Here is a 23,514-nt window from a genome sequence, read left to right on the forward strand (position 1 = left end):
GGGTCTTCAGATATATTCCTAAAGTGGAATCTCAGGGTCATAAGGCAGTTCCATTTTTAATTTTTTGAGGAAAGTCCATACTGTTTTCCACAGTGGCTGCACCATCCCCTTTTCTCTACATTCTCACCAATACTTGTTATTCATTCATATTGATGACAGCCCTTCTGAGAGTTGTGAGGTGATATCTCATTGTGATTTTAATATGTATTTCTCTGATGATTCATGACATTGAACATCTTTTCACATGTCTGTTGGCCATCTGTCCATCCTCTTTAGAGAAGTATCTATTCAGGTCTCATGCCTAATTTTTAATTGGATTGTTTGTTTTTTTGGTATTGAATTTTATAAATTCTTCATAAATTTTGGATATTAACCGCTTATCAGATTCATCATTGGCAAATACATTCTCCTATTCAGTGAATTGTCTTTTCATTTTGTTTATGGTTTCCCTTGCCTGAGGAAATATATCAGAAAACATACTGCTATGAGAAATACCTGAGATTTTACTGCCTATGTTTTCTTTTAGGAATTTGTGGTTTTCAGTCTTACATTTAAGTCTTTAATCCATTTTGAGTTTACTTTTGTGCATCACTTAAGAAGGTGGTCTACGTTTTCTTTTTTGCACATATCCAACTTTCCTAATACCATTTATTGAATAGACTATCTTTACCTCATTCATGTTCTTGCCCCCTTTGTCAAATATTAATTGACCATAAAGTTGTGGGTTTACTTCTGGGCCCTCTATTCTGTTCCATTGGTCTATGTGTCTTTTTATGCCAGCACCATGCTGTTTTGATTTCTATGACCTTGTAGTATAGTTTGATAATCAGGTAGTGTGATTCTTCCAGCTTTATTCTTCTGCATTTTCAAGTCTTTTACTCTGAAGTAAGGTAAGGAATAAATGCTATATATTTTGTTCTTTATATTTTCTACTAGCAAAATGAAATTTTTTAATAACTTTGTTACTCATTTCCAAAATAAGTTGAGATCAAGTTAGGCTTATTTGGACAATATTGGATAATATTTCTATGTAAAATATTTTTAAATCTTGCATTGAAATGGCCAGTGTTTTATCGGGCACCATTGTTTCCTTTTTTATTTTTTAATAATAGTAGTTTTATCTTTTATTTTTATTTTTAATATATTTATTGATTATGCTATTACAGTTGTCCCATTCCCCCCCCACGCCACTCCATCCTGCCCACCCCCTCCCTCCCACATTCCCCCCCTATAGTTCATGTCCATGGGTCATACTTATAAGTTCTTTGGCTTCTACATTTCCTACACTATTCTTACCCTCCCCCTGTCTATTTTCCACCTATCATCTTTGCTACTTATTCTCTGTACCTTTCCTCCCCTCTCCCCCTCACACTTCCCTATTGACAACCCTCCATGTGATCTCCATCTCTATGGTTCTGTTCCTGTTCTAGTTGTTTGCCTAGTTTGCTCTTGTTTTTGTTTTAGGTGTGATCGTTAATAACTGTGAGTTTGCTGTCATTTTTACTGTTCCTATTTTTGATCTTCTTTTTCTTAGGTAACTCCCTTTAACATTTCATATGATAAGGGCTTGGTGATGATGAACTTCTTTAACTTGACCTTATCTGAGAAGCACTTTATCTTCCCTTCCATTCTAAGTGATAGCTTTGCTGGATACACATCGTTTCCTTTTTAAAAATAAGTATAAAATTTGAAAACAGGGATTTGGAAATGGTCACTTTAGTCTTTGTAATAGAACAGTTAATCTGGTGAAGAAAATACTTCAAATTAGGTCAGGTGTTTGGTTGTCTTGACTAAAAATTTCTATGGTTTTGTAGAAGTTCTTCATATGTATGCAAATGTCCATTTATACACACACACACATTTTAGAAAATAGTTTTAATTTTGCTCTTAGAAGACTTTTAAAAAAACACACATGATAAATAGTAAGATGTATTTATATTGCAGCAAACCATAATTCCTGGGAGGATTAAGAGTTAAAGAAAGCTGCACTTTATCCAGAATGTGAACCTGTACTGTGGTATTTAAAAGTGCCCGACCTTCAGAGCCCTTAACTAATAGTGTGGCCCCTAAATCAAGTCAGACTGCCAGGTTCCAGCTACATCTTGCCATGAAGGATCTATCTGGCTCTGCTTTTTCAGGAAAGGGTATATTTCCTTCAGTGAATCCTAGGGATTGAAGTGCAGAACATGGTACTGGGGGAAAAAGAGGTTTTATTTTGCAGGTTTGTTCAATTGTGATTCAGGTCAAAATTTGAATATATATATGAAGCCATAATACTGTTTAATATTCTGGTTCATTCCCTTCAGTAGTTACAAAAATTACTGCTTAGTGAAAGTTCAGCTAGTCAGGATATCCCTTCACCAAAATCTGTCATTTTACAGTTCATTTCACAGCACCTCATATTACTGTTACCTCCACTCTAGCAATTAACATGCAAAGATCTGATTTTCTGCAATTCCCAGTCTCCTCTCTTATCAGAAGACGGAGCATTAGCTACAATGTCATGTAAGAGACAAATCAAGGCTTAATTTGAAAGCAGAAGCCTACGGTTTTGACCCACCTGTTGACACAACAGACACAGCATTACAATCTCCCTTATGGCTATTGGGTGTGAATCCTTCATCATATTGCTAATTTCTCACTTGCCCTTCTTAGCATGGAGTTTTCCTAGTTAGGAGCTTAATGGAGAGAGATAACATTGCTGTCAGGTTTTGCAAAATGTCTTGAACCCCTTTGAACATGAATGTCATCCAAATGCAAAGGTTGGTCAGTTCTTTTAGTCTAAGACATCATTTATTTGCCTTGCTATTAAGAATAATTTACTTATTAACTTATTTAAATAATTTACTTATTTAAAGGAAATCCATATTATGTAAATGACATACAATGTTTACCATGAACATTTCATGTCCTGAAAATCTCAAATACCAACTGTATTCAGAGTAATTGGCATTTCGTTTTGTTTTCACGTGTTCATGCAAAAAAGTAGTAAAAATGTTAAGCTACTGATATTAATATTAAGGCTTACTACATAGATTAAGCTACCAGTGAAAGTGAACTTCTTGGATTCATTCTATTAAAGACATTTTATCTGCTTCACAAAACAGTAACAGTTTTGTATTATGTGGTGGTCTGTCTTCAAAAGACATTGCATCTAAAAATAGATAGAAGTGGCTGTTTTAATAAGAAGCAATGTCAGGTGGGAAAGGAACCAACCCTCTGCATGCTGTCTGCCTAGAACATAATATTCTGCATACTAGTTTTTTTTCCACTCTCCCTGAAATTTAGGTTTTTTTTATCCAGTTCTGACACTGTTGATATCGACCTTCACTGTATGTGTAAAGGGCCTCTCAGACAATCTGTGTTGGTGTGAAAATAGCTCTCAGAATTGTAGTCATATTTAGGTTATATCCAAGCAGTGATGTTACACACTTTCCAAAAAGTAATTTATTTGGACAGCATTTACAAGACTCTATGTACGTAATTGTTTATCTACTTATGGCTTATTTAAAACATTACATTTGAGAGAGTTTTTGTTTTCCTTCTCAGCATTTTACATGTGGTTTCTTTTCCATTCAATTTGAGAAGCCGAAAAAAAAATTCTATTCCACTTCACAAACATTTGTTAAATTCAAATCCCTGGGCTAGATATATTGGAGCATGATGATGATGGTGGTGGTGGTGATGATGATGATTGCAAACACTCCCAATCATTCATTACTTCTGACTACTTAGCCTACGTGCTTAAAGTGCTTCTACACATGATACTATTCAATCTTCACATCCCTGTCAAGTAGGTGTCGTTATTACCTCCATGTTACAAATGAGGAAACTGAGGCATAGCACATTTCAGTTTGCTCAAGACAGTGACTTGTGAAGAATTTAAAACACAAGCAGTTTGACAGCAGAGGTCACACTCTTAACCACTGTGCTAAAATTTCATCCTACTAGAAACGTGATGATATATTCGGGGGAAAATGGCACAAGGTCGAATGTGTTCAGTGCTGCACTGCTTACCCAGAAGGAGCGATGCATTCCTGGTGGGAGGTGGGGAAGGCCTCACGGAAGGAGTGAGGCCTAAGTGTTCAGCAGACCCTTGAAGAACGGCAGAATTTGCCATGTGGAAGTTAGTTCAAGGAATATATTCTCACTGAAGGGTAGATTTCACCAACCTTATCAATTTTATATTTGTTAACTAAGATCTGAGTTGAAAGTAAAAATTACTTGTAATCACCTTGGGGTTAAATAGATCTAATCTGTTCTCATATTGTATGCCATTCAACTATGATGTAATCTATGTCTTAATTTCCCAATCTATGAACCTATGATTTCAAAGCCTGATGTGACCTGTAATCAAAACTGATGTTTGATTGATGCTCTCACCATTTTGTCATTTTTTTTTCCTTTTCAGGACAGGAAATGTCTTTGAAACCCTTGTTTATTTTTCAGCACTATAAAAGAATTTTATGTAGTAATTTCAAGTTCAAAATTGTTATTGAGAACTTCTGAATAGGATATTTGAAGTTTTGTTTTATTAAGTTGGCATAGATCACAAAACTCACTAATATTAATGGCTAGACTGGAGGGGCATTTAGCCCCTCTACCCACCACCAAATACAAAATAGTAAACCAAATTGTGTAGCTTCGTTATGTTGTGAGTCATTCCAGGGAAGGACCACATGTAACAAGCAAAAGCTGAACAGTCTAGTTTTAATGTTACTGATTCAGACCTTTGGCTTCTTTTTAAAATGGAGGTAAATTGGAGTTTTAAAACTAACAAAAAAATTTTTTATGGACTTCATATGGATACATGACTCATTAAAGTGAAATATTTGCAACTAATCATTGAAAAAAGCACTTAAAAAACTTTAGAAACAAGATAAAACTTGAGGCAAAATTGACTTTTAATGTCAATTTTTAAATCACATTTGTATTCTCTTAAAGAAATTTATATGATGTAAGACTTTATTAATGTTTGAAAACTTACATAAATAAGAGCTGCTAAATGATGTATTCTGGTTATTCCAAAGATATGATCTAACAGCTTCTGTAGCTATCACCAGCCTTTCCTCTAACATAAGAGTGAATCAGATGGTAATAAGAAGGCCTGAAATTTCAACCTTGAGATAAGTAATTACTCTATATTCAACACAGCTGATTTTATGGCTTCCACTTACATGTAAACAACTGGTCCTTTTTAACTGGCAAGAGTGAACAAAATGTGGAATATGGATGCTTATTAGGTCACTTTTAGTAAATAGAATTAATAATTTAAGACATTTGTCTACAGGTTGGCAAACTTTTTCCTGCAAAGGGCCCAGTAGTAAAATATTTTAAGCTAGCAGGCAATATGGTGCTGCTCTTAGAGCATGCAGCCATAGACAATACGTAACAAATGAGTGTGGCTGGGTTTCAATAAACCTTTATTTACAAAAACTGACAGCAAGAATTGGCCTGTAGGCTGTAGTTTACCCACCCCTGGTCTATAGTCATTGGACGTTCTCACTTCATATTCACCTCTCTAATCAATTGGGGTTGGCTTCTCCCCACCGTCCACCAAAAACGCATCTTCCAATGTCAGTAACGTTAAATCTGAAATGAAAATGAATTAGTCCTTGTCTTAGTAGATTCTTGGGAGCCTTTGACATTCTAATCACCCTTTTCTATTTAAAACTCTCCCATTCCTCAGGGTCTGTGATAGCACTTCCCAGGGTTTAGCCTATTCCTCAGCTTTTGTGTTTGCAGAGCTCCACTATTTTGTGGCCCATTCCTTAAGTAATGGTGTGCATTAGGGGTCTGTTTAAAATTTATATTGTTTCTGGAATAGGCAAACTTATAGGCACAGAAAGTATAGTGCTAGTTGCCTAGGACAGTGGGCAAAAGCAGGGTAGGAGGATTGGTAGATAATAGCTAAAGGGTATGGGGTTTCTTTTGGGAGTGATAAAAATACTCTAAAATTAATTGTAGTGACAGTTACACAATTCTGTGGATATGCTAAAGCCATCGAATTAAAAACTTTAAGTGGATGAGTTGTGTGGTATGTTAGTATCTCCATAAATCTGTGTTAAAAATTATGTTAAATTCTCCAATGTTATTATTTTTCTTAAATTGAAAATAAAACCCATGCCCCACCATTTACTGAAGCACCATAGTACACACAGAACTGTTTGCCAATACTACCTGGGTTGAATGCATGGTGATATTCCCCAAACACTATATTTCTTTTTTTTTTTATGATTTTTTAATTGTTCAATTACAATTGTCACCATTTCTCCCCATTACTCTCCCCTGCCCTACCCACCCCCCACCTCCCACATTCATTCCTCATTGTCTTTGTCCATGGGTCCTTTATACATGTTCCTCGACCCTTCCCCTTCTTTCCCCTTTTATCCTCCTACCCTTTCCCCTCTGGTCACTGTCTGTTTGTTCTTTATTTCCATGTCTCTGGTTCTATTTTGTTCCCTTGTTTGTTTTGTTGATTAGGTTCCACTTATAGGTGAGATCATATGGTATTTGTCTTTCACCACCTGGCTTATTTCACTTTGTATAATGCTCTCCAGTTCCATCCATGCTGTTGTGAAGGGTAGGAGCTCCTTTCTTTCTGCTGCATAGAATTCCATTGTGTAAATGTACCATGGTTTTTTGATCCACTCATTTACCCATTGTCACTTAGGCTGTTTCCAGCACTTCACTCTTGTAAATAATGCTGCTATGAACATAGGGGTGCATAGGTTCATTTGAGTTGGTGTTTCAGGGTTCTTAGGGTATACTGCCAGGTCAAAAGGCAGTCCCACTTTTGGTTTTTTGAGGAAATTCCCTACTGTTTTCCACAGTGGCTGCACCAGTCTGCATTACTACCAACAGAGTACTATAGGGTGCACTTTTCTCCACACCTTCGCCAGCACTTCTTGTTTGTTGATTTATTAATGATGGCCATTCTGACTGGTGAGAGGTGATATCTCATTGTGGTTTTAATTTGCATCTCTCTGATGGCTAGTGATGCTAAACATCCTTTCATATGTCTCTGGGCCCTTTGTATGTCCTCCTTGGAGAAGTGTCTATTCAGGTCCTTTGCCCATTTTTAAATTAAGTTGTGTGTCTTCCTGGAGTGGAGTTGTGTGAGTTCTTTATATATTTTGGAGATTAAACCCTTGTCTGAGGTATCACTGGCAAATATGTTTTCCCACACAGTTGGTTCCCTTTTCATTTTTGATGATGGTTTCCTTAGCCATGCAGAAGCTATTTAATTTGATGTAGTCCCATTTGTTTATTCTTCCCTTTATGTCCCTTGCTCTAGGGAACATATCAGTGAAAATATTGCTATGTGGGATTATCTGAAATTTTCCTGCCTATATTTTCCTCTAGGACTTTTATGGTGTCATGACTTATATTAAGTCTTTATCTGTCTTGAGTTTATATTTGTATATGGTGTAAGTTGGTGGTCTAGTTTCATTTTTCTGCATGTAGCTGTCCAGATGTCCCAACACCATTTGTTGAAGTGGCTATTTTTACTCCATTTTATGCTTCTGCCCCCTTTGTCAAATACTAATTGACCATAGAGACATGAGTTTATTTCTGGGCTCTCTATTCTTTTCTATTGATCTATGTGTCTGTTCTTATGTCAGTACCAAACTATTTTGATTACAGTGGCCTTGTAATACAGTTTGATATCAGTATTGTGATCCTTCCTACTTTGCTCTTCTTTCTCAAAATTGCTGAGGCTCTTCGGGATAATTTATGGTTCCATATAAATTTTTGAAGTGCCAGCCCTGGCTGGTGTGGCTCAGTGGATTGAGCACTGGCCTGCGAACCAAAGGGTTGCTGCTTTGATTCCCAGTCTGGACACATGCCTGGGTTGTGGTCCAGGTCCCCAGTTGGGGGTGCGTAAGAGGCAACCACACATTGAGGTTTCTCTCCCTCTCTTTCTCCCTCCCTTCCCTTCTCTCTAAAAATATATAAATAAAATCTTTAAAAAACATTTAAATTTTTGAAATGCCAAACACTGTATTTCAAATGTAAAATAAAACTTCATTTATTAGCCCCTGATATGCTCAGGATATTAAAAATTATCAACTCATTGGAACCAGTTTGTCTTCCAAATATACAATATTAGGTCATTTAATGATTCCAAGAGGAATGTGAGAATCATAAGCTGGTAATTAGGTTAGCAGGGAACTAACTAATGTGGACTGAAAATAGAGCTCAGTCTTTATCTGTAATTTTGACCATTACAAGTCAAAAATTTGTAGTGGAACAACATGATTACAAGTTAACAATTTATTTTAGACAGTCACTGCCTTAAATTAACCCCATAATCAAATTAGTTATTGTACCTGCCTGCCTTTCAAATTTTGGGTCTAATTTGTTGAGGGTAAGACAAAGGGTGTCCCATTATTATGTTGCAGGTTAACAATGGTTTTTCAGGTGTCCCCTTATATAATAAATTCAGTGCCCTTTTTAACATGAAGCAGGTGCTGAACTGACCCTTGTTGGTTTGCAGAAACAGAGCTTCCACTTAGAAGAAATGTAAATTGTAACTAACTTGAGAAACTAACTTAATACTCATTAAGGTGCACATATTGGTCCTATTTTCCTTGAACACTCACATGGCAGCACAAAACAGAAAAAATTAAACCAACATATGTTTTTAATCTTTTTCTTAACACTGCAAATTATATTAGGTTATTTAATTTAGAATGCAAAATACGTAGTAGCTCTTGAAAGTACACACACATCATCCGAATTTCTGTGTATGAATACAATAAAGTGACTTTATGAACAAAAGGCTTTGAGCTCGTAGGCTTTAAAATTATACACTGGAAACATGATTGCAATTTGGTGTCTGTAGTTTACCTGGAATTCCTTAGCTAGGGTACTCACACACTTTTTGAGAAGTTAAGTAATACAGTATTCTACATCTGTAATGATAATGCTTCAGTAATCAGATAAGTATTTGTAATGAAAATAAAGTATAATTTCCAGAAAAAGATAACATCACCTGTAATATTTATTACAGAAAAAAGCTCCCTAGTTTTAGCTGTCATTGCTATTCTTAACATAATTTCTCACTGTATTTAAGGAGCTTCATGTAGTCATGTTCAAAACCCCTTATCTTGTTGATTATTTCCATCAACCATGGCTAAATATTTCAGTGCCAAAGCTGAAAATCATGACATATGAACACATATAATAAATTATTAGTTAATGAATACTATAGGAGATGCATTTTGATTGACTCCACGTTTGTGATCTGCTCATGCATAGGACACTGTAATTTTTAAGAGGACAGAAAATATGGTGATGATATGACTGCCAAACACATTGAGTACAATGTGTCTGTACAAGAACAAGGTAATATTTTAGCTATGGTGAAAAGGGCACATACAGACAACAGGTTAAATGTCTTTATAGCTGAATTAGATACTTTTGATTACACACTTAGTGACTATATCTCATGCAGAGTTTTACACAATTTTTATGTTGAATAAATTTTTACGGTAAAAAATAGTTTGTTGTTTGTTGTTATGTCAGCAGTCAAAACTATTGTCTTTTAGCTAAAAATGTTCAAAGCCGCCCATCTGCTTTCACCAGCTTGAAACAGGGGCCTTCAAGTATAAGGAGCCATATTTCAAGCTAACTAGGGAGTCAGTACCTAGAGCTCAATTACTGTGATATTTATCCCACATATTTACTGAGTAAACAAGAGTTATGAGACCTACAGGACCACTGTCATCATTGGGGCAAATGCTGTAGTATAATTGGAAAATATTGTCATCATTTAGACAAAATCTATTTATTTTAATACTTTCCATATATTGTATTCTTTTCCCCACGGCAGCAAAAAGATGTTTAAATTCAGCAACCTCCTTTTCTTAAAATTAAGCTCAATAAACATATATTATTAAGTACTAAGGTTAAGTACCATACCAGGCTAATGGACTACAATAATGGAAATACAGCGTAGCCTCTGCCCTTGAAGAACCTAACAGCGATGGTGCAAAACTAGGTAATTCCATACAGTGTAGTAGGGAAAGTCTATACTAGAGCTGTGCAGGGGGTACGTGATGTCAGCTCAAGTGAGTATTGGGGTCTAGCCGAAGGAAATAGCTGGTACGTGGACACGTGTGTGCGTACATACACTTATAAGAGCTTTTGGGAGGACCGCTGGGAGAACACAGGGAACGGCATGAACAAAGACCCAGAGGGCGGTATGCAAAGCATCCTGGTCCTGCTGGTGCACACAGTGCATTAGGAGGATGCTGGAAGATGAGGGGTCATGGGCCAGATTTTGGAAGTCTTGAATGCCATACTAATATGCTTGAAATAGGGTTTTGCTTTTTACATACTGACTATATTCTTAAATAGATAAGCATTTTGTCAAACTGTATTTTTCAAAGATTGAAAAAAGATTTGGTTGCTTTAACCCTGGGAAATGTCCTTTTTGGCTTTTACTCCATTTATATATTTATATTATTTGTGGCAGTTGTCCTTTTGTAACTTTCATCAAATCTTGATGTAAACTCAGCGTTTTCAGTTTGCTCACTGCCCTCCTCAGACAGCAGGGCCACCCACACCTGTGAGGTCTTGGAGCCCGCTGGAATCACAGGGCTTGCCAGAGAAAGAGAAATCTGCCCCATGTTCTGGTGAAAGTGGTTATTTCTGTGTGTAGTACATTCACTGGGCTAACATTTTTGTTTGCAATTGCAGATTTAAACATGGCAATGGTGGTGTGTTAACTTCTGTGAAATTTTCACAGTGGCTTTTTCTAAACTCATGTAACCAAGACAAAGAGGTTGGCTTATATATTTTTCTGAAGTTTATTTGAGAAATTGAAGACCTTAACCTCATATTATACCTCTGTTACTCAAGAACTTAGCACCTCATCAGCCATAGTTATCAGTATATTTACCCTCAACATAGCTTCTACGTATTTCTGTGTAGAATGAGTTGGAGAAGGTAACTAATTGTGCAATTTTTTAAATAGATTAGCTTGATATAAAGGTGAAAATGCTGTTTTATCTTGGGTTACTATACTAATGAAGTAGAAGAACAATAGTGAGTCCCACCACTATATACTTTATGTGAGTTAGTTCATCTTTGTGGGACCAGTTTCTCTGTTAAATAAGAGGGCTGAACTAGGTTATTGCTAAAACTCTTTCTCACTGACATATTGTAGTTCTCTACCTCAGTTCATCAGTTTTATTGTATTTTCTTGTGTAGGTGTGCCTTCCAACATCCTTGAGTTATAGGATTAAAAAGAACCTTGGGAAATCATGTAGTCAAGCTGCCTCACAGAAAAGTGGAAATTTGCCCTCACCCTGTACCCAGAATGCTTTTGCTTGTGCCTCTCAAGCTGGCACCTGCTGAGGCAGAACTGTTCGTAACATCTGTCACCCTTTTGGCCACCAGGATTGAGTCCCTTGATCTGACAGATGGGCAGAGGATCTCTCCCTCCCTACTGTCCTGTGTACATTCTTCCAGTAGTTGGGAGCTTAGCTATGCAGGGCAATCTGCCCACCTAGAGAAAGATCCTTCTTTGGTTAAGGATATGTTCCTCCCTGGGGTTTATCTACTTTTTAATGGGTACTCTTTAAATGTGTACTGGATGACTGAGTGACAGAAATGACTAAGGCTTATATGTGTAAATAGAATTTCATAGCTTTTTCAGTCTGTGCTGGGAGCTTAAATTAGATCTCTAGTTTTTTAAACAGTAATAATTAGTAAAGATAGTCAACAAATAATAACAACAAAAATACTGGACTATATTTACAGTACAGTTATAGAGAATATAATCTATAGGTATATTTATTTCATAAATGGTACCTAATGATTTTTGTTTTATAATTCAGTAAAACTTGAGATATCATTTAATTTTTATCTCTGCCTTCTATTTCTATAACTTAAAAGGAGAAAACTTCCTAGCAAATTTTTTTTTTGTTTTATTGTTGTTCAAGTATAATTGTCTGCATTTTCCTCCCACCACCTCCTCCCCCAGCCACCCCCAGCTCCCTCCCCTTATCCCACCCCACCTTGGTTTTGCCATGTGTCCTTTATAGTTGTCCCTGAAAACCCTTCGCCCTTATTTAGATTCAACTAGGACAAGATATTAGTAGTTTTTTTCTTTTACTAGTACCCTCTACTCATAATTTTCCGGGTGAAAAGTAGTTATATCATTTCTGATTCTGATATCCAATTTAAGTTTAAAAGATAAGCAATGTAAATTTGGTTTAATTCTTAATTCTTATCTGGCTTATATCAGTATATTTACAGGATATTTCTGCTTGGATAATTTGTGAAGAGACTAATGCATTTCTCTCTTGGAAAATGTGTATATGTTCCTAATTCCTAACAAATGGGGAAGCAAAGGATATTTTCACTCTCAGCTTGCATCAAGTTAGACCTCTCTGAAGACCTCTAAATTCTGGTGTTACGGAAATTTTACTAATGGCTCTGTGCACCGTTATCCAGGTACTCGTAGATAGGATTACAAATTAAAAATAAAAGGAATGGGTGAACAAATACATCTTCTCTTGTAAGGAATTGTCAGGATATTAATCTTTTCACTTTAATTTTTACTTTGCAGTGTTTTCAGTAAGATACAGAAAGTTTAAGTCTGGTATTAATGCATGAGGCCAGCTTAGACAATATAAGTAATTAACTTTCTAAATGAGTTCTTAGTTGTAATTTTATATACATAATGCAGAAGAGAGTAAATCTTCTAATGTGTATATGTTTAGTTAATAATATTAGCGACTTTAATGGGTTTCACTGGAAAATGGAAGATTGAAGCTGTATTTAAAAATAAGCCACCCAGTTTTAGTGCCTGTATACTAACGTACCAAATAATTTTGATTCGTGTAATAAATGCTCACCATATATTACCACATACCACATGGAAAACATGTGTTAAGCTAGTGATACTCATCATTTTTGGAACACCTACCACCCCCAAATATTGGCATTCCATAGGGTCAAACCCCCGCAAGCTATCCTCTCTTCTCATACTGCCTTCTTTTCCAAGGCAATTTCATCCACTCTAAAATTTTAAATATCAATATACCAGTAACTCCCAAATGTGTCTCTCTTACCTAACTCTCTTTTCTGGCTTTCCAGAATTATTTCACATATTTTCAGGGAAATCACACAGACATCAAGCTAATTATGTCTGAAACTGCACTTTGATTCTCCCCTTCAGATCTTCTCTACTAGTTTCCTATCTCAGTTACATGTATCCAGTTTCTCTCGCCAGAAACCTGAGAGTCATTCTTAACTCCTCTCTCCCCTCACCCACCTCCCCCTCTCCAAGTCACATCTGTCACTAAGTGCTCCCTGTTCTACCTCTAAACCACATCTCAGGTTGTTTACTGTTTTCCTTACCACTGTTGCCATTAAAGTAGACCTTTTGCCTGGGCTGGTGCACTAGCCTGCTAACTGGTGTCCACCTCCAGTTTGGCCAGCTGCAGTTTATTTACAAGTAAAGCCAGAATGGTTGTAAATATATCTATATCGTTCCTTTTTTAAGGTTTTATTTATTTAATTTTAGACAGAAGGGAAAGGAGAAAGAGAGGGAGAGAAACATCAATATATGCTTGCCTGTTATGTGACCCCCTCCTGTGGACCTGGCCTGCAACCCAGGCATGTGCCCTGACTGAGAATTGAACCGGCGACCCTTTGGTTCACAGGCTGACGCTCAATCCACTGAGCCACACCAGCCAGCACTATTCATATCATTCTTATACTTAAAAGTGCAATGACTTTCCACTGTTCTTAAAGACCTCTCCATCCATCCCAGAAAAAGTGATGTGTTCTATATTAGTTTGCTAGGGCTGCACAGACTGGGTAGCTTAAATTACAGAAATGTATTTCCTCACAGTTCTGGAGGCTAGAAGTTTGAGATCTGGGTGTTGACAGGATCCGTTGCTTCTAAGGCCTCGCTACTTGGCTGGCAGTTGGCCGTCTTCCTCCAGTGTCTTCATACGGTCTTGCTTCTGTGTGTGTCCACATCCTCGTCTCCTTTTCTTACACGGTTACCAGACATACGGTGCCAGGGCCCACCCTCGTGGCCTCATTTCACCGTAATTACCTCTTTAAAGACTCTCCAAATACAGTTATATTCTGAGGTACTAGGGGTTAGGGTTTCAACATAAGAATTTGGGGGAGACACAGTTCATTATGTAACAGGCTGACACTGATTGTTGATGGAAGAGTAAGCACGTACAGAATGCACTACTCTGAATATCATCTCTATATTCCTTGCCTCCTCCGCCATCTTTTATCAAAATGCCAACATATTGCCTTAAATAGATGTTGAAAAGGTGCAATAAACATTGGTGGACAAGTATCTTTTTGCGTCCGTGTTTTCAGTTCTTTCGGGTACACGTACTGAGGAGCAGAATTGCTGGGTCATAGGTAATTCTGGTTTGACTTTTCCAGAAACTGATAGTGTTTTTCCAGCTGCTGTTCCATTTTACATTCCCACTAGCAATGTGTGAGGATTTCGGTTTCTCTATACCCTTACCAACACTCGTTTGTCCCCCATTTAAAAAAAGTGTACCCTTCCTACTAGGTACAGAGTGGTGTTGGCTGTCACTTCATGTGCTCACCTGCCATTCGTGTATGTGTCTTCTCTGGAGAAATGTCTGTTCCGGTTCTTTGCCTGTTTTTTAATTGGCTTAATTGGGTTTGTCTTTTTGTTGTTGAATTATAGGAATTATTTATAATTTTGGGTATTTTATTAGGTAGTGATTTGCAAATATTTTCTTCTATTCTGTGAGTTATCTTTTTAATCCTTCACTTCTTCTAAGTATTCATTCAGATGTCCCCATCTCAGTGAGACTTTTCCTGACCACCACTCCCAGGCGTGCGTTCCCTATCCCTGCTTTATTTTTCTTCCTTGCACTGACCACAAGCCAACATTTCTACATGCATGTGCTTTATTATTATTGTTATGGTTACATGTCTTGTTTGTTGTCTGTCTTTATCAAGTAGAACGTAGTGCCTGTAATAGGCCTTGTAAACATTTAATAAATAATTATTGAATAAAATGAATGAGTGCATTTCATGTATAACAATGCTTTTTTATTGGATAAATATAGCACACATACAGAAAAGGAGCACAGTGATTTATCATAAAAAGAAAACCTTTTTACCCACCACCAATGTGAAGAAATAAATTGCTGCCATTAACTCGGAAGCTGTTCTTATGTCTCGTCCCAATTCCTCCCTCCTCTGTCCAATCATGCAGAGATGGTCACTGTTCTGATACTTCTGGTAGTAACTTTGTTGCTTTACTGTATAGTTTTACCTCTTAAGTATTTTTCTTTCAGAGCCTTTTGTTTTGTTTTGTTTAACTTCATGTAAATGAAGTCAATGGTGCGTGTTCTTCGGTTCCCATCTCCTGACATCAGCGTTATGTCTCTGGGCGCCATGCATGATGCTGTGTTTAACTGTGGTTTATGTTAGTGTCTGTGTAACATTTCCCTGTATTACTTACTACAATTTATTTGTATAGTCTTCTGTTGAAAGGAATTTCGGTTACTTCCATTTTTTTGTTCTTTTGAGTAGCGTACTATCAATACTCTTGTCCCGATCCTCATGGTATCCAAACGTGGACAGTTCTGTTGAGTGCAGTATTATACTCAAGAGTGAATTTCCGAGTTACAGAGTATGCATGTATTCAGCTTCATTGCCTGCAAGTTTCCAGAATGGTTGTACAGATTTCCATCCCTTCCAGCAGTATGGTTGCTAATGTATTTTTGTAAGTTTTGGGGCTGTTTAGACATCCTCCTCTGAAGTGTCTGTTCAAATCTCTTTTCTACTTTTTATTTTCTTTAATCAGAGTAAGTCTGTCAAATCCAGGGCACTCTTGGGTGACTTGTATGTACCTCTCTCAGCTGGGGAAACTGCCAGGAAATCTACCAAGAGAAGGTCTGTGTCCCTAATTGTTATCCTACCCCGACTGCATTCTACCACCAGCCAGGTCTCCAGGGCATTTACATCAGCTGGAGTCCCTTTTAACAATGCAGTCTGGCACGATAAGAGTCTGATCGTTTCTTCCTTCTCCCCAGCCAGACACCACCACCCAGGTGGCCTTTTTTTTTTGAGATATAATTGGTATACTGTATTAGTTTTTGGTGTACAATATAATGATGTGACATGTTCTTGTTCATTTTTAAACTTAGTTTTGTCTCTTTTATTGATTTGTAGGGGTTTTTATGTATTCTGTGTGTAAGTGTCTGTGGCTAACCTTTTTACTCTTCTGATGATATGTCCTGTTGAATGCAAGTTCTGAATCTGATATATTTTAATTTACAAATCATTTTCTTTATATTTAGTATATTTACTAACAGCTTATATACTACCTAAAGATCACATAGTTAGTATATTTTCATGCCTTCTTAAAGGAGTCATTATATACCCCCAGGTTATGGAGATACTCACTCACATTTTCTTTTAGCTTTTTGTTTTACCTTACTTATTTAGAATCACATTCATCTGAGAGTAGGAGGCCACATGAGCAAAAGCAGGAAGGAAAGTGTGGGATATGTGGGAGACAGTGTGTATACCAGTTTGGTTGGAGCACAGGTTTTTGGAGGGTCTTGTGGGAAATAAAAGTAAAAAGTTAGATTAAGGAAGATTGTGGTGAACCAAGAAGACTTAAGAAAAATGTTACCCTGCTTTATTCTCACATGAGCAGGTATCATTAGCAATAGCCTCCAAAACCTCTTATATAAAGGTACTTTTGTCTCAGGAGGGATCATGCAGTCGTGTGGATGACTCAGTTCAAATCAGCCACCCTCTGCCCCCGACAAGACAACAACAACAACAAAGCAAAATAAACAGGAATCTGTCATATCTACTGACTTTATTTTTATGTTTTAAAAATTCTTCATTTATGTGGAAGGGTATGTATAGCATTATCTTGGTCTAGTTAGCTATTATTAAATTACTTCTTTTTTGCCAAATATAATAAATGTTTCCAATGAGTTATGCTAAATAATAGCAGTACCCACTGATACTCCTGTTAAACACGCAAGCAACAAAAAGTCCTCCCAGAAATAAATTATATTCATTATCTAGTAATCATATTTCTTTGGAAGACAGTATAAACTCTCTGTTAGAATTACCCTTTCTTTAACCTATTTTAGTTTAAAATAGTTTTCCTTGTATGAATATATCATTTGTACCTGATTACTGGAAGAATGGGGGTATAATATTGTAAATTTTTTTCTTAAACACTTGACTGTGTGAAAAGTGAAGCAGCATGCAATGTAAAGGTGTGTGTGTATACATACAGACAGACGTGTATGAGACATATGCACATATGTGAAAATCGGTGCTTAATTGGTTTCACCATGTAAGATTAGAGATGTTTAGTTCAATTTTAAAATAGCTTCCGTATATGACTGACAAGATGACGATACATTTGATAACTTGCAATTGTAGTTTTATGCCACTAAGATAGTTTTCTTATTTAGTATGACATAATAGGCTACACTTTATTATCCAGACTATCTTTCTGACTCTCTGAGGGAAAAAATAGGGCCAACTAGTCAGGTCTCATTATTTATTAACAGCAAGAGACAGGAAGTAGACACATGGATAATTAAATCCATTGTCAAATTCAGCTTATAAAATGACTTTTGCCAGGATTTTCTACACCTTCCTCCAGAAAGTCTGTTGTTAGAGTTGCTACTGGTAGCTGAGATATGGAGAGTTTGAATTTCAATTTATTTCCTCCTCTTCTTCTCTTAAAGATACTAATAAACCATGAGTTGGGTCAAAGCCCAGGAGTATATAAAGTGTGGGAAGATGTAGAGAGAGCCAGGCAGAGGCAAACACCAGTAAATACTAATAATGGAGCCCTCATTAAATGTAATGCTTTTCTTAATCCTCGTTGGGTCTGGACTGCACTGATTTGTGTCCTGACGTTAAACTGAAAAGAAATTGTTTGAAAACACGCTTCCTTCATGGACAGAACCATCCAGATGTTTTTGGAGGAGTAAACAATAAAGTTAGAGAATTGATTCTGGCTTGATAAGCAAATGTGTGACTTTCTAGTTATATTCCCAAGAAAAGCTAAGAGTGTTTTCCATAAAATGTCATGGTCTCAGGAAAGATTTTGATCAGGCCCATTGCTAGTCTTTGCATGAGTAAAAATGGTGGCTTTGGACTATATGTCTACATTTAAAATCATAAGCTACCAACCTGTTAAATAAAATTAATCTTATACTCCTTTTTTAAAAAGATTTTATTTATCTATTTATTTTTAGAGAGGGAAAGGGAGGGAGGATGTGAGGGAAAGAAACATCAATGTGTGATTGCCTCTCACACGCCCCCTGCTGGGGACCTGGCCAGCAACCCAGGCATGTGCCCTGACTGGGAATCAAACCTGTGACCCTTTGGCTTGCAGGCCAGCACTCAGTCCACTGAGCCACACCAGCCAGGGCTTATACTGCTTTTTGGATAAGATACATTAATAATGTACTAGAAGACCAGACTTGAATTTAAAATTTTGGATTCTGGGGTTTCAGGTCAAAGCATGACAATGTGGGGAGCTGACCAGCTCCCCTTCCCTTTTTATTGTTATCCTAAGCTCCATTGTTACCTTCCTAAAGAACAACTGCCCTTGGCCACTCTGTGGATGAATTTAGATTCTCAAATTCTAAAGATAATCTCTTAAAACCACTTCCATATTCTCCAATATTTTTGTGGTCTTCTCTGTCATTGTGAGTTGAATGGGAAGTGATAATGATAACTAGCTACCAGTGATTCAGCTGGTGTAGGCTCTTTGCATATTTTATCTTGGGTATCAGCATTTTTTTCTTCTTAGAGCTAAGTATTTCAATAAATGTAAGACATTAAATTTATATATACACACTGTTGTTTCAGCTATTGTTATTTTAAGAAGTAAATTTTCAAAGGTGCTTTTCTTTTCCCACAATGTTACATTCTAGGAAATGCTACCTTGAAACCAAGCAAAGTAAAATTTAGGAAATATCTTAGCTTGGCTGCTACCCCCAGGGTGCAGCAAATCAGTTGTTGACACACTTTTTAGTCTTCAGTACCTCCTAACTTTCCGCTTGTGCAGTGATGAACTTGCCTTGCTTTTCCTTGGGGTTCCACCTAGGCCTCTCCCCTCCCTTGAACCGGGAGGAGGTACAGCACTGCTAGATAGTGCCGATCCAGCCCTCCGGGCTTTAACGGGCTGTGACAGTTAGCCAGCTAGCTGTTCTAGTTCAATTTGCAAGCTTCATAGTTTTAAATCATTCCTAAAGGATGAGGCCTTAAAGAAGATATGCTCCTTCATTCATTTTGAAGCGTAAATACTTAGGTGGGTGTAAGAGAGAAAATGAAGTGCAGGATTTGATCCCGTGGGCTCAGGCTTCAGGAAAAGCGGGTGCCACAGCTCTCTGGACTCTCCCGGCTTAGCTGGAGATTAGTCGTTGTGAAAATGTTGGCTTTGTAAATAGAATGGAAATAACTTTTGAAAAGAAAAACAAAGGAAGTCGACACACATGAGGACTAGAATTACCTGAATGTTGGAAATGACTACAACCAGTTAGGCACAGGAATCAATGTCCCCAACAGTTCTCTTCCTTTCAGCCATGCGGCTTTTTTAAGGCCGTGTGCGCATGACAGTGTGGTCGAAGCAGGTCGCACATTCTTGGCATTTTCTCATTAACTTTTATTCCTCACAGGCACCTTGAATAAAATAGACATGTTTGAACAGTCTCAGAAACTAGTTCATTTCCTCAGTTTACAAGATCAACCCAGAGCCAGTGGAGTGGGTTGGGTTCACGTCGCCCTTTACCGCACCGTCGTGCAGACGTACACAGTACCCTGCAGCAGCTTTCGCATCCGAGGTTTCTCTGTGCAGCCTGTGAGGTAAAAGGAAGGCGCTAAAGTCCTGGCTTTGAAGCTGTTGTATTAATTGTTCACTTTTGCTGAGTGTATACATTTAAAAAGGTAGCAATCTCAGCAGGTTAAGATCATAACTGTCAGATGCTTGGGGCAGCAGCTGTGCTGATGTGAGACATTAGTGGCTGGATGGGTTCAATCAGATATGCCGCCTCCAGTGTCTTTATGTAATGGCATTTTCTAGGTTTCAAATAGACTGCTGAGAAAGATGAAATATAATCTCGTGTATCATCTCTGTCCTGAAAAAAATAGATAATGAAATTTTCTCTTGCTGGCATGTATTTTATTAACTTTTGTGGAGTCAACTTAAAGAACAGATGTCCCTATAGCGTTGAAACGTTTTGCTAAAGTGGAGTGTTATTAAGTGCATTGGTGAGTTCTAGGAACAATGGTGTTAAGTAGAGCAGGTGAGTATCTTTTTTAAACCACTCAGAATAATATGGCATATCGGGGGGCTAGCTGGAGAGAAAACATGCGATATAAACTGTATACAACTGAATTCTTTCTTCTTTCTTGCAGAGTCTGGAAAAGGTTCTTGTGGAATTCAGTCACAAGGAGCTGTTTGATTTCTATAACAAGGTCAATGTTTTAAAAATAATTTTTGATAAGTAGGTTTTTTATAATGTTTCCTTCATTTTCTAGATTTTTATTTTTAAATGCCCTATTATGGAACTAAGTTCTTTAAACTTCACTTGTAAACACCTTATGTTTCACAGTAGGAAGCATTGCTGAGATGAAGAGAATCTGACAAACTAAATCTGGAAGGAAATGGAAATGGCTTTAATTAAAGCAATAAGTAATGAATTATGTGGAACCTAGCCGCACTGGCCCTTTACATATAAAGCCATGTTAAATCTTTGTATTTCTGGGTGTAAGGGAAAAGGGAGATGCCAGTCCTTAAAGATTTATCTTTGAGCATATTTTATGATTGTTTCCAAATACTGATTTTTTTGTAATCTAGGAAACCACCACCCCCTTTTAAAATCTTATATAGTGGTCACTTAAAACGAAACAGCTGTGTGTATTTAAAACAGTAGTATTTAGAAATCATCCTTCATAAATTTGAAAACTTAGCAAGCACAAATTCTAATATTTTCACATAAAAAATGATAAGTGGTATATTTATTGCTATGTGAGTGTATTTAACGTGCACAATTGCCAGTGCCGTTCTTTCCCTTCTGTTTGCATGTTTCTGAGCAGCACGTCATATGAATGCCTCTCTCCTCACCAACTTTCCCTCTATTTTTGTCTCTAAATAGCTAGAGACCATACAGGCACAGCTGGATTCCCTTACATGATGCTCCTGAAGACTGGTTTCTCCAGCACACTCCTGCCACCTCATTATTTGGCTTTGAAGATAAACTGCCAGGTTGTGTTTTCTGAAGGATTCAGTAGTTTTCTTCTTGTAAATTATATGGTTTGTCACTTCTTAGGCAAATACTAGCTAAGAGAAGTCATTTTCTGAGTACTGAGTTTCTAGTACACATTCTCTAGTTCCATGGGCCAACAGCAGGCAGTTGTTAAGCGCACTTTTGCTTTAAAAAAAAAACAAGTGAATGCCATATTGTTTTTACTGTCCTATTTTTGCTTTATTGCCTAACAAGCTTTTTTAATGTCCTTGATGACACGTGTAGAATCCATGGATGCACAGCACAGCGTGTACCTTAGAATATGGAACCGAGGTAATCACATTAATAAAAGTAAGAGAGCGGCCCCATGCAGTCACAGTACAGGTTTGTCCTTGAATATAATGGGTATATTTTGCTTTGGAAATAATATAGGAAAGCAATTAAAAATAGAGTTAGTAGTAGTGTGTCAGGTAATTCCAGTGTCGGCTTCTCTGTGCACTTTTATTTTTTCTCTGAGTTTAATGATTTAATAACAGTCCAGGTTTTTGTATGTTTTTCTTCATGCTAAAGATCAATAATGATTCACTTCATAGTATGGGAGACAGATTCAGATTATGAATAAAAAGAATTGTGATAAATGCCAAATGGGTATCCTTAAAATTTCATAACTTTTACATTCACTTTCTGTATCTATGTTAATTAATTTTAGTCAATAAAATTTTTCTTAGAATTAGCACAGTACTTTATGCTATGAATATATTTAAATATGAGTATGTTTACCTGTAAAAACAATATCACCTGAATTTTTATGAATCAAATATTTGTTCTATATTGTTTTCAGAGACATAGAGAGGGAGGGAATGAGGAAGGGAGAGAAAATTAGAGAGAGACAGAGAGACAAATTGATTCAAACATGGCTTTTCTTCATATTAAGGAATTCGATTTCAAAATGTCCTAAACAAACAGAGCCATTGATATTAAATCATATTCTTTATATTAGGTATCCAAGTAATGTTAGTGTTAAATGTTTCCCAAGTAAATGTTCAATGTATAGAATGTATGCCCTTCTTTATAAGTGTGCTCTATGTTGTTGCTTAAAAGGACTGGGAATTTGGATTACTTCAGAAAGTAATGTTATAGTTGCTGTCCATAGTTGATTGATTTAAAAAGTTTTTAAACTGAAAACTTCCACTCACAGGATATCTGGAAGACATATTTATAATATAATGAGATTTGTTCCCATATGTGTCTTATGGGATCTGTCTTCTTTTTTTATGTTCTGCTCTGCCAGACTCCAGAGGGAACTACCTACTATAAACATTTTGATAAATATTATTTCAGATTTCTTATGTACAAATAAACATATATCATCTCAAGTTGATTTGTTAGGCCTTCCTGACCATATAGATAGGTAGAAGTTTTCGTTGGTTTAATAGGCAACTTTACTACCAATGTAGGCATCTAAATTAAATGTGACAGTTCAAAATGAAGTTTCTAATAGTAGCTCATGTTATGCCCCCTAAAACTGATGGCTTTCTATTCTCTAAGAGTATATCTAAACCTGTAGAAAAGTATGGGAAGTAGTTTTCTTTCCACGGGCCTAGTTCAAGCAAGTCTGACCAACAGCATTGAAGAAAGGACAAGTAGAAGGTCTAATTCCAACCAAGAATGTCATTGTTCCTGAACTACATTTAATTGCAAATCACTTCATTCCCTGAGGCACTATCGTTGTTTCAGGACACAAGTCCAAGAAGATACCATTTCCAAAGAGTATTACCGGCAGGTTACTTTTTAATAGAAATAAGATGGGTGGAAGGACAAGTGGGCGCTGGAACCTACTATCTTGGCAAAATAATATGTCTTGTATGAGTGTTTGACGTTACTTGTTAGAAAAGAACTGATGTACTATTCTTATACCTATTAAAATAATATCTGCTCTTCTTCAGTTGTAAAGTGTGATTATTTTTAATTAGGAAATACAAAATATTATAAGCAACCTAAATTTATAGAACCTCACCATCCAGAAATGGCCATTGATGACATTTTGGTAGGTTTTATTGAAGTGTTTTTTCCTATCCATATACCCTTCTCTTTTTTATCCTAAGAGATTAGAGTAACACCATAAATACAGTTTCATACTTTGCTGTGCATATATAACATATATAGCATGAGCACTTTTGGCCCGTATTGTCTAGAACATAATTTCAATGTATATTAAATTTGAGTGCGCTGCTGTACTTTATTT

General features: G+C 36.7%; 1 protein-coding gene across 1 annotated transcript in view; it reads left to right on the forward strand.

The window, feature by feature from the left end:
- The window catches only part of COMMD10 (COMM domain containing 10), a 155,131-nt gene extending 131,921 nt beyond the window's left edge, over positions 1-23,210 (forward strand). Inside the window, exons 6-7 of the mRNA XM_024571734.3 lie at positions 20,440-20,499; positions 21,180-23,210. Of these exons, the coding sequence (XP_024427502.2) occupies positions 20,440-20,499; positions 21,180-21,218 (99 nt within the window). The 3' untranslated portion in view covers positions 21,219-23,210. The remainder of the gene's footprint in view (positions 1-20,439; positions 20,500-21,179) is intronic.
- The last annotated feature ends 304 nt before the right edge of the window (positions 23,211-23,514 follow it).

This window comes from Desmodus rotundus, chromosome 1, assembly GCF_022682495.2.
Source record: "Desmodus rotundus isolate HL8 chromosome 1, HLdesRot8A.1, whole genome shotgun sequence".
Taxonomy (NCBI): Eukaryota; Metazoa; Chordata; class Mammalia; order Chiroptera; family Phyllostomidae; genus Desmodus; species Desmodus rotundus.